This window comes from Rhizophagus irregularis, chromosome 2 (assembly GCF_026210795.1).
Source record: "Rhizophagus irregularis chromosome 2, complete sequence".
Lineage (NCBI taxonomy): Eukaryota > Fungi > Glomeromycota > Glomeromycetes > Glomerales > Glomeraceae > Rhizophagus > Rhizophagus irregularis.
In genome coordinates this window covers 1,007,821-1,020,189 of record NC_089430.1, presented here as the reverse complement: position 1 = coordinate 1,020,189, position 12,369 = coordinate 1,007,821, and the positions used below count along the sequence as shown (strand labels likewise).

At 39.6% G+C, this 12,369-nt stretch overlaps 3 protein-coding genes across 3 annotated transcripts; all 3 read right to left on the bottom strand.

Moving 5' to 3' along the window:
- Positions 1–7,287: 7,287 nt before the first annotated feature.
- Positions 7,288–7,704, bottom strand: OCT59_011666 (uncharacterized protein; the record flags this gene model as incomplete). Its single annotated transcript, XM_066133924.1, has 1 exon — positions 7,288–7,704. One exon carries the CDS (start codon positions 7,702–7,704, stop codon positions 7,288–7,290), a length of 417 nt encoding a protein of 138 aa, XP_065989239.1.
- Positions 7,705–7,798: 94 nt separating this feature from the next.
- On the bottom strand, positions 7,799–10,400 carry OCT59_011665 (uncharacterized protein; the record flags this gene model as incomplete). The annotated part of the gene is made up of 5 exons (XM_066133923.1): positions 7,799–8,182; positions 8,559–8,803; positions 9,032–9,104; positions 9,201–10,210; positions 10,298–10,400. 5 exons carry the CDS (start codon positions 10,398–10,400, stop codon positions 7,799–7,801), a joined length of 1,815 nt encoding a protein of 604 aa, XP_065989238.1.
- Positions 10,401–10,484: 84 nt separating this feature from the next.
- OCT59_011664 (uncharacterized protein) lies at positions 10,485–11,990 on the bottom strand (the record flags this gene model as incomplete). The annotated part of the gene is made up of 1 exon (XM_066133922.1): positions 10,485–11,990. One exon carries the CDS (start codon positions 11,988–11,990, stop codon positions 10,485–10,487), a length of 1,506 nt encoding a protein of 501 aa, XP_065989237.1.
- Between the last annotated feature and the right edge of the window lie 379 nt (positions 11,991–12,369).

Sequence of the window (12,369 nt, the reverse complement as noted above, 5' to 3'; positions counted from 1 at the left end):
TTGCCAATTGTAAGCCGTCTGATGTCTCTTAGCAGCGGGTTCTTTCTTTTTCTCTTTAGTCTTCTTCTTGATCACCCAGTCTACTCCAGTAAAAGTATTCTTATGCATACCACAAATTGTGCAGTCACCATGCAGCCGGTAACGCCCATTTGTAGTCATATCTTGTATTTCACTAGCAGTCTCAGTTTCCTTCTTGCACTTTAGACAGTAAAATCGTGTTATCTTGAGATTTGAAGTCTGAAATCTTTCCTTTAATTTGTCGTAATATGTCACAATTAGAGAATTACTACAAGTACTACAGTCTATCCAGAGTACCAGCACGAATTTTAAAAGGTAAAGAGCACTACAACCTATACAAAAAGCCTTTAAAGGAAAAGTCAACAGAACACCCAAAGGTAATTGTATGGAAACCAAATGCAACACATCAGGCAGATCTTGCAGAGATGCCAGTTGACCCCAAAGGATTCCACTATTTTCTCATAGTGGTGGAAGTTGCAGGAAAGAGAGTTGATGCAGAACCCCTAAAGGATAAGACTGCAAATAGAGTTCTAAACGGGTTTGTCAAAATCTACAGAAGAAATCGTATCAAGCCACTAACACACCGACTGGAAACGGACTCCGGATCAGAATTCACTAACGACCAGGTACGTGATTTTTTCCTGAACAGCCTAGGGGTAATGATGAGGTTCAGCGAACCAGGTAGACATAAACAGCAGTCATATGCCGAACGAGCCATCCAAGCAATCCAAGAACCTCTCCTAAAACGAATGGTTGCACAAGAGTTGAAAACCGGGGTGACATCTGTGGAATGGTCAGAAGATTTCCATAATATAGTGAGTAAAGTAAATGAACTCTGGCAGAGAAATCTCCCAGACATTCCGACAGGATCACCTAAAGTATCAAAAAAGACAGACCTCCTTTCTGAAGGAACACGTGTCAGAGTCAAGTTAGATGAACCTATTTCTGTACTAGGTAACAAATTTCACGAAAAATTCCGTACAGGAGACATAAGATGGAACCCAAACATTCGTGTAATCAAAAAAATGATACTCTCACCTGAACAACCTCCTACATATCTTCTTAACGGACCACATGGTCGATTAGGTGTATCCAGATGTGCATATACCCGAAAGGAATTGCAAGTAGTTTCTATTAATGAAAAGCCTCTACCTGACTCTGTGATAAGAGGACAACCCAAAAGATTTGTACCTGAGCAGATACTTCGGCATCGCATTAGAAAAGGTCAAGACCAGTATTTGGTTAAGTGGGAGAGATACCCAGATACAGAAGCCACTTGGGAACCTGCTGACCAGTTGAAGGAAGATGTCCCTGACTTAATTCGCAAATTTTGGGAATAAAAAAAAATAGAAGAATTAAAGGGTCTTATTTTTTGTCTCCTCTATTCACATCAGGAACTATCGGGATAAAAACATTCTTCCCATCACAGGTAAGGGCGACATGTTCACGTGATTCATGGACATTATAATTGTAACGTTTCAGACACGTCTGGCTCAATCCAATTTCCCTATGCTTGTATCCATCTAAAACTGCAAGATCCTCAGTGATAGCATAATCAGGGGTAAGTTTGATTAACACTCCCTTTACCATGCCGAATGTCCTACCTGTTCCTGGAGCACCAGATATGTTGTATGTAATACTCTTGTCGATATCCAACCCTAATTCCTCAGCAGCTTCTCTCTGAATAAAAGACGCATTAGCACAAGTGTCTGCTAAACACTGAATTGCTATTCCATTAACCTCCCCATTAAGTGCTAATAGATCTTTAATATTCTCCAAACGAACTATATTAATATCCATAGGATCGTATTCCCTGATATCCTCTTCTTGTTCCTCCTCAGCTAAGTCATCTGAAATCTCTGTGACTTTTCTAGCAGACATCAACTCCTCCTGAAGAATCTCACAGAGTAATTTCCTAAAGTCTGCAGACTTTAACAGGCTTAATAAGTCATTCTTAGTAACAGCTTTTGCAGGTGTAGACTTACTACCAGTAACTTTCACAGGAATCTTAACAGGGGTTGCTTTGCCTTTTAAGGGCACACTAGAAGAGCTAACTGCTGTCTTATTTGGGGAAGACTTAAGAAGTTTTGAGATACTCGAACCTACTTTTTTTTGACCCAACACGAACCATATAGACATCACCATCTTTTTCTCTCAATTCTACCTTTTCACCAAAACTCACAGTATCAATGTCCATAGCATCATCGTTAAGATCAAGGTTTTTCATTGCTCGGGCCAAATCCAGATCATCACGTCTATCTTTAGCCTTCTGAAGTTGATTTGTAAGTATTTTAGACGTCCCACGTTTATATCCCATAATAAGATCAATAGCATTTTGATGATCATCCAAAGTCCACTCAGGAGCATCAGGGTCATCACCAACATCATGATCTACATAACCATCATCCCAATCAGGATCCTGATGATCATGAACAACACGTCTCTGTGGTTTTGGTCGAACAGGTTTAATCTGCTGTCTATAGACTGGTAGATTACAAACTGGTCGAGCCTGTAATTGTTTAAATTGCACCTGGAAATTCTTGGTAAGTTCTTCAGCCTGAGCCTTAAGCAACTCTTGTAATTGTTCTTGAGTAACCCCAGTTGACTTTGATGTCAGTACGACAGGTTCCTGTTTTCCTAACGGAGGTTGAGTTACATCACTGTAATCTGCTTGAAGTCGCCGATTTCTATCTTGTAACCCCAAGCGCATTTCAGCCCTTCTCTGTTCTAAATTTCTCAGATATTTAACCAAGTCATCAGGATTAAGATTGTGAAACCTTTCTGCTTCAAAAATATTATCAGCTGAAAGACCTCTAAAGAACTGGTCGATAATAAAATCATCAGTTAGTCTTAGTAATTTTCCAGCCCTCTTTACAGTTCTATAAAATGCATCAACTGGCTCATTTTCCTGGTAAAGACTGTTAAAACGGATACGTTTCTTTTCATCTAAAACAGTTGGAAATTGTGTTCTAAGCCAATAAAGCGCCTGGTTAGGTTTAATACCTGGAAAAACTATAGGATGATTATTATTAGCAGCAACACCAGCATCTGCAGTAGCCAGAGCAGCTCTATCTGTCGGACGAGTACCAGCTCTTTTCCAAGCTTCATCTCCACCCATTAAATCATGAGTAGGAATAAATGCTGCTCTAATAGTTACTAATGCATTAACTGGATCTCTTGAATAGATTTGTGCTTCAGACCCATTTACATAGGTACCTGCATTTGGTCCTCCTGCAGCTTCTGGTATTACTAATGCTACAAAAGCAGCTAAATTAGCTCCACCAGCTGAAGTGATACCAGAAAGTTCCCAATTTTTTCCTGTAATTTCTCGATCAAACCATTCAGCCGCTTCACCAGCCATGCAGCTTCTAAGTATACCCATAGCTCTTTTCTAAGACTCTGGTGGCCCTCCAGCAGCGTATGGGTTAAGATTGATAGTATCAAGATAACCCATATAAAGCCTAACAAATGTATCAATATCATTAGTAGCTTTACCCTCAAAAATTGGCAATCCTATCGCAGTGGTAGCCATAACGTCTCTAGTGGATTGTTTAAAAGAGGTGGAGGAGGGTTCAATTGTCTAATTCGAAACCATTGTACCTGAATTCTAAGAGCAGCTATCTGTTGGAAAAGTCTATTCCTAAGTCTCCCTAATGTCTGAATCCCAAAACGCACCCTATTATTAGCATGTGCTAGCTATGCATTAACCTGTCCAAGTTGCACATTAGCCAATACAAGTTGTCCTCCAGTCCAAGTAGCCCTCAGCCGCCAATGATTTAGAAGGATATTACCACGATTCACAGCATTTTGAGCCTCATTACGATCCCTTACTGCTTGAGTATAATCTGCTTGTAATACATTACGTTCATGTCATGCCTGATTACATTCACCTATAGCCCGTTGACGAAGCTCTACCATAGTATCATAATCTCTTTGCAGGTTATGGTTTTCTTCTATGAAATTATCATTGGCAGCACGTATAATAACTAATTGTTATTCTAAATTAGTAAATGTTTCATCAAATGCATTTATCTTACCTTGTGCAAAAACTAACAAATCTTTTGTAATACCAAGTTCTTCATGTTTTGCTTTACAGCGATACATTAATATATTAATAATATGTTTGATTTGATTATTTGCCTCCTGTATCTCTGAATCAACAGTTAAACGACCCCTGGTAGTCAATAAATTTGCATGAGCCTTTAGTATTCTAACTAATTCATCATCGTCTTCTTCATTGGCCAAGTGTGCAGGAGGCGGTCCAGTAGGTTCTGAAGGAATATAAACTGGAATTGGTGTTGATGTTGACATAGTATTTAAACTAAGTTAGAATAAAATTCAAATGGATCTTTATGTATACAATTTGGACGAGTACACGACCGACTCAAGACAAGGCAATGAGTTTGCTCCATCATGGCCCTTTCGATTAGCCGTAGCAGGTAGCTCAGACTCAGGTAAAACAACTATGATCATTAACTTGTTAATGGGTGACAAGAAGGCAAAGGAGGATGGTAATCGGTATGTACTATGTGATGCAGTACTTTTAGTTGGCAGATATCTTGACGAGCTGAAGTGGGCAGTTGTACATGATTTTTTCGAAGAGGAAAAGATCCCATTCACTGCAGTAACCCATAGTGAGATTCCAGAGATTGACTCCTTCGATCCTACTCAAGCTACTGTGGTAATCTTCGAGGATCTGATGGATGCACCTAAAAAAATCCAGGATCTCATCACTGGTTACTTTACACATGGACGACACAAAAATATTTCATGTATTTATGTAGCCCAAAGATTCTTTGCCATTCCTAAGGCTATTCGAGAAAATGTTAACTACATCTTACTGCATGGAGGTCATGGGAGCCTTACAGATACTAAGAGAATCATCCGCCTATATACAGAAGAATCAGAATCATTAGCACCAGTAATTGATGATCTTACTCTGCAACGTGAATTTGTAGTGTTTGATCTTAGATGGTCCAAGAGTGATCCACTGTCTATTCGAGTAAGATGGGATACTAGTCTCAGTTCGATCACAGAGCAATCTCAGTTCAATCCTAGTTCAATCTCAGTTCAATCTCAGTTTGATCCAAGTTTGAACCCAGTTCGATCTCAGTCTGAATCCAGTTCAATCACAGTTCGATCCAAGTTTAGTCCCTATGGTCAGAAAGCTGTATCTGAAGCAAAAAAAGGTGGACACTTGATTGAATTTGCTCGGGTATTTCCATCCCCTAAAGAGCGTCAACATTTACTTGTACCTGGTGTTTTAGCCAAGAATACAGATACCTGGATTAAATTTATCTTTCGGGAAGCTTATGGATTCTCTGGTAAGACCCTAGGAGCTGACTTTCAGGACTTCTTAGCAAAAGTACAGGGTAGGACTGCAAAGACTGAAACTCTGAAAACTGAAAATGTGAAGGAGTTATTCTCCCGATATGAAGCCCTGAAGTCTAGTCGCCCTCTGGATAATAAAAAAATAATAGAAGGTATTGAAGTCCTTCTACAGATCTTTTCTAAGAGCCACATGGACCGTCGAGCATTACAAGTAGGGATTAATAGTATCTTGTGAGAATATCAAGTAATTCGTCTGCAGAAGCTCTAAGAATCATAGCACTTTTTTTACGGCCTTCAAAGTCAATCCTTAACATCTTAGCCTTCAACCCTATTACTCCTAAAGCACGAGAAGCAAAGTTCTTAGTCATTGAATTACTTATATGATTTACATAGTTCTCATAGAATGTATTGAAAGGCTCGTCGATACCATCTGGATATGTATCCCTTAGAAATTGATATAAGGCAATTTCTCCACTATCACAACCTATGGCTATAAGCTGTTCAAGAAGACACTTCCTAATATCTTCATATGGCTCTCCATCCATAATTTTCATATCCAGTCTTTGTGTAAACAATTGTGTAAAATCCACATTACTTGCCCGACGAATGATCTGAACTAACTTATCCCTAGCAAGTCCCAAGGCTTGTAGAGGGTCATTCTCATTACTAATCTTCTTTATAATCTGTCTGTATAATACACTGGATAATCCTCTATGTGCTGTTTTTGGAGTGATTACTCCACAGTTTTGGCACTGGTTTATTACGATTGATGTTGACATGGCTATCTTTCTTTATGTAAAAAAGAATTATTCAAAATTAAGTAACTATTCGGAGCAGTCCTTGCACAACTTGTCCGTTAAGTCACTTGGGCTTACAGGCATGAGACATTCCCTACACAACTCAATATTAAGCTCTGCAAGTCTCAGGGTATGGTCCTCCAAAGTTCGTGGATGACCGGAAGGACCAGAGGAAGGTGTCCCGTTAGTCGTATCTTGCTGTAAGATAAAATCATCATATTCATCTTGGTCAGCCTGAATAGCGGCCCTGATTTGTTGTATATCATTGAAAGTTAACCACTGCCCATCAAGATTTTCCTCATTATAGCGTGTTTCATTGATGATTTCCTCTATAAGCGCCTCTTCTTCATAATGGACAAGGTAGTAATCCTCAACTACCTCATAGTCGTCACTCTCAATCAGTCTATGATATGTTCTAGTACCACGTCGAACATAACGTCCTGTATCTGTATTTAAATATACAGGTTGCTCTTCAGGTGGAGGTGCAGTTTGTCTACGGACAAGCCTTCCATCAATATAATCATGGGATTCCATAACTATTCGATTAAAGGTATCTCCACCGATAATAATAGGACGTCCAGTTATAGGGTTAGCTATATAAGGATAAGACATGTCTTTTTTTCTGTATGTGTCTACATATCTAATAGTTTTCTTCAATTTATAATAACCAAGTGACATGGTCATCAGTCCTTATCAAAAAATACAAGAATACCTGATGATGAGGTTACATGGTCATCAGTCCTTATCAAAAATGCAAGGATACCTGATGATAAGGTTACATGGTCATTAATCCTTGTCGAAAAAATGCAAGGATACCTGATAAATAAGTTACTGGGTTATTGGCCTAGAATGCATTCATGGAAAAACTATGGATTATATTACAGAAAATGTGAACGGAGTTCATGCCACGTGATACCCTGAACAAATGTGTAGAGTGTCACGTGATTTCATGCGGTACGTAGATCATTTCCTTTTTGGGCGATACCCGTTCCACAAAAAATCGATTTGGTAAGAATGCGTTTGGAACCTTGTGTAACATAAATTTCCTTTTTCGGTAATTCGGGATTACGCGGTAATGCCGGCCGGATCTAAAAAATATGACTCTGCAGGGTAATTCCTACGAAAGTCAAGTACAAAATGCTTACTCCTGTTGAGTCCAATCATTCCACTTCCAGTCCAATCTCCAAGGATCGCCTCCCCATCTATGTTCACTTAATGCATGCTCTATAGTTTCCCTTTCCTGGGGGTTCACAACCATCCCATTCCTAAGCATTTTCTCCATAATATAAAGCTGATCCTCGGTGAGGCGGTCTATCCATCTTTTATAGAAGTCGTTTACATCTTCAAATGATATCCAGTCAATATTCCCTTTTTCAAACGGCTTTCCAAGAGCTTGGACATGCCCAATTGTAGTAGCGTAATTTTTCCATCTCTTATATGCTTCTTGACGAACCTCCTGCCACCACACACTATCTACTTTACTCGCTGCAATAAGGTCAGTATCTGGGATCTTTGCAACAATGCGTTCAACTATTTCTACTGGTAATCGGTCCAACATGATGTTATGTTACTTATACTATAGCCATCTTCAATTACTGTATGCCCATTACAAATGGATAAAAAATATAAACTAAATTCGTACGGGGAGCCGCTTATGCAAGAAGTTCTGCTAAGGTTTTCTCAGCCTCATTCATAGTGACAGCTTGCTTTGGGGGACCTGTTAATGAGTCCTTAGTTACATTATAATACAACTCGAAGAGGGCCTCAAGTTTGTTTAAAAGAGCTTGTTTATTCTTGTATGATTCACGAATCTTTGCTATCTTAGCAGTATATGCTGCATTATCTGGAAAGAGTTTTCTGGCCACGAACTTCACATATGATACAGGAGACTTTGCTGTCTGGATTCTCTTGATATACTTCACATGATCCTGGACAAGGTAGCTGGTTTTGCTAAACCCAGATACTAATGTGACTACTATAGTGTCTTTTAATGCATGGATAATCTTGAGGACAGTTTCATCAGAAACAATAGTGAACTGATTGCATGATGCATCATAAATAACTTCATCACTAATGCTGTCAGTGCGGTTAATAATGCTTGCTAATTCAGTATATGGGGATAAGCACAGCAAAACAAGGGGATAGCCTCAAAAAAAAATTTCTTAAGTTTATATGATAATTATGCTCCAATTTATCCAAAAATTACAGTTGTAATGAAGTCTCAAAAAAAAATTTTTAAATCCTATCCCCTTGTTTTGCTGTGCGTGTCCCCATATGTTGACATGATTCCTTATACTTTTTTGTACTTTGTAATAAATAGGAATCTTCAAATTGACTTTACATTCAAGCAAGAAAAAATATATATACCTACTGTAAATCCAACTGCATTCTTGGCAATCATGTCCAGATAACCTTGTTTGCATTTTTCACATGGCAGTATCCTGCGGTTTCAAACTTGAGAGCTTTCAATGCTTTGGATGCATTTTCTGGACAAGTGATAAGTGTAGGACTACTCGGCTGTTCCTCTAGAATAAATCCATCTGTATGGATGCGTCGTACTTTATCCTTATATGGTTCTAATAACTCTGAAGTCATCTTCCGTCCATGTGCTAATAAGAATGGAGCAATCCTAGGATACTCACCCTTGAAGGGACTACCTGGGTTTGTGAATTGGAATTGCCACTAGTCAGATCCTACTGGTATGATGGAGTCAAGTGTGTGGCCTTCCGGAAACTTGAATGGATCTGTTTGATCTGTGGTGAGTGTCTTGTAATTGCGTTTCCTCTGGCAGAGTGCTCCCCATAATGTATTGAGAACTCTCTTTGCAATACGACTAGCCACGCCACCCTGGTTCTTTATATTGAAGAGAAAGTGAACATACTCACCAAATATTACAGTCCCAGGAATTCTTGCTTCTCTGTCATATATCAAGGCATTTGGCTTTCCATCCTGGATTAACTGTATATCAAGACCAAGTTTCTTTGCTCGTTGTAAGTCAATGAATGTATAGACTCCCCTCTTATTATGTCAGAAGAGAATGTCATTACCACTTACCTTAGCACGAAATAATTCATACAAGGCATAACCTCTGTGGTCTACAAAGTCTTTGAGTATTTGAAACTTACCTTGTTGGATTGGAAAGTTAGCATTCGATTGCTGAATACTTGGATACAAACTTGTCACGTTGTATTGTCTTCCATAGCCCTTCCATTCATTATCTGCCCAGATAAGACCTCCCATCATTGCATCACTTATCCACTCTGCTTCGACTGGATCAAGAGGATCATTAGCTGGAACACTTACACTAAACCGTTCAAAAAGCCAGAGAGCAGTTCTCTTGTACGACCAGTTGTGGTAAGATAAGTCGATTCCTAGACTGAACTTCTTTGTAGCTTGTAGAAAGGAATCCCGCTCTTCATGGATCCTCTGGTATGTTTCCTCAAGTGTTTCATATATTCCAGTTTTACGATTCTTCTCAATAGGGATGAAGGAGTAACTATCAGAGTTCTTACCTTTCTGAAACTGTCCAACTGTAAGAGACTTAACTGTCTTACCATTGTATATTGTCACTACATTATTAACCCCATCTTCACGATAAACAAAGGGAGACTTTTGTTTTCTATCTAATTTACTAGGGTGAAGTCTTCCAGGATTCAGTGCAAGAGAGTAGTGGCCTTCAGACAGGATGAGGGTTGCACGTCTGTCAGATTTGCTCTTGGAAATTTGAGTGGAATCCCCTACAATATTAAGTGCAAGGCTTCCTGCAAGTTGTTCAATCTTATCCATATATGAGACTGGAACTGGAGCATCACGATTGAGACCTAATGCCTTTTTGATATATTCAGGCTTTTTTATAGTCTCAGGTATTTTAGAGAATATACCATAGATATGCTTCAGGCATTCATACAGGCAATCATTTAGCTCCCCATTGCATCCCCCTGCAACCGGTGGAGCATGTCTCACATAAATTATGAATCGTTCAAAGTAATCAGAATCTGCATCATCCGGTAGTTGTACTTCATCATAGTGGTCCAAGAGTGAGAAGAGGCTGGCTGGTTGGTTTCCTGATGTTCATCCACCGGGTTTCCAGTTTTCATAAGGAAGTAGGATCTGGAACTTTCTATCTGGAAATCGCGCCTGGAGAGTCTGACTGAGTCTGGCAATAGCTCCTCTGGAAAAGCGGGTACCGGAATACTGAAGTTCCTTGATGTCAGGTCGTGTTGGTAAAGTGCGGGCGATTCTTGAGTATTGCATTTTTATGTATATGATTTGTTTTCAACTATAAATAATATCTTTCTATATATATACGAAAAAAAAAGAAATAATCTCAAATAGCACTTACAATATGTCGTTGATAGCGCCCTCAGTATCCTCTTCGTCCCAGTCATCGATGATTCCATTGGCGGCCTCCCATTCACGTTCCATATCAGTTTTTGGATGTTCCTCTGGGATTTCTCGTGCCTTACCTTTATTCATCTTCATAGTTTCATAACCAGAAGTAGTAGGGATAATCTCGGCATCACGATCCTCCTTGTATACTCTTATTAGATTTGCGAGTTCTTTACGGCTAGGTGTTTTAGGTGAGTTCCCATTATATTCGATCCAGTCCTTGAAGTGGTCTACTACCTCCCTAAAGTAGTACTGGTACTCGTCCTCAATACGCGTTGTGGGACATTCCTCTACTTCAAACGCAAGTATTTCCCAGTCATACTCATCTGACGCGTTTTGGTACTTAGCCCATAAATCCTTACCTGTATTGTAGAGATCATTGAAGACCTGGTCCTTTGAATTCTTGACCCATGGCTTATGATCCCATCGGTGCCTTTCATGCCAAGCCCAGTGTGCTCGAGTACCTTCCTTTGGTTCAGGATCCCAGTCAACTTCTAGTTCTGTGTTGGGTTCTGGGATAGGTTGCTCTTTGAGAGTCAGTTCTACTAAAGGTTCTGTTGAAGATTTGGAATCTGCGAGAGATTTGGATTTTGCTGAAGATTCTGCAGGAGACTCGGGTTGTTGCTCAGGAACTTGGTCTGCAGTTGTAGGATCTGAGTTAGATAGCAAGTCATCTAAAACGTCGTAGTCATCATCAGCTTCAAATGCAGGTTCCTCAGCAGGCGGTTCATTTTCTTGATCAGGTTTCTCATCAGATAGATAACAGTCTGAGAAACTGTCTATAATTTCATTAGTATCTGACTCTATGGGAGCTGGAGATTCCTCAGGAATAGGATCCTCTTTAATGACAGGTGCAGGTTTTACCTTCAAGTAATCAGGTTTAGGTGGTACTGGTGGAGGAGCCTTTTGAGCAACTGGTTGCTTTTCAGTAGGTTTTTCTTCAACAGGAGCGGGTTTTTCCTCAGCAGGTTTCTCAACAACTAGCTCCACTTCCTCTTGATCTACTTGTGATTTACTAGCTGGATTATATATATTTGCCAAGAATTTCACCAAGGCATTTGGATCAGATGCGGGCTTCTCAGGAGTTTCTACATCTATTCCTTCTATATTGATTTCATCTGTTTCGTGGATCCATTTTTTGCCGAGATATTTCTTGTAAAGATCCTCCCTGGATATGCTATATACTCGGGTTAACTTTTTATTTATATAAGTCCGATTACTATTTATACTCAACTCATTTGATAGGATTCTAGAAGCGTTTATCTTTGATAATGGTGAGATGCAATGAGTTTCACAGTATGAAGTATATACCCTATAAAATTCTTGAACAGGTAGGTCGGTTATATGATTTTTTACTATGAGGTAAGTGTCCTTTATGAATTGAAATAGGGGTGGAAGAGTCGATATAATGTGATCCTGCTTAGATGTTGTCATAGGTGGTGGATTCCCAGTCATCAGGCTGGATGTGGGAGGTGCAAGCACCACCCACCTCCGGGTCTACGACCCGTCGCAGTACCTATATCCCCCCTACGGGGGATCAGGAATCCCCCATATATACTACTACCATGGCCACAGTGGCCATGGCTGGTCACACTACTTTCCAACTCCTTTTTTTTATCCATTTTTTCTTATATATAAAACTACTATGACCACTATGACCACTATGACCAGACTACTAAAAAGTGGATAAAAACGCGAATAAAGCTGAAATCAGACAGAATATCCGGTCATAGTACTGGCCACAGTTCAAAAAACTTATGATAATACTATGGCCACCTTAGTTAGCCCCTCAGGCTCCAAAACCCGATTTAAGCTATGACCACCCTTTATCTAC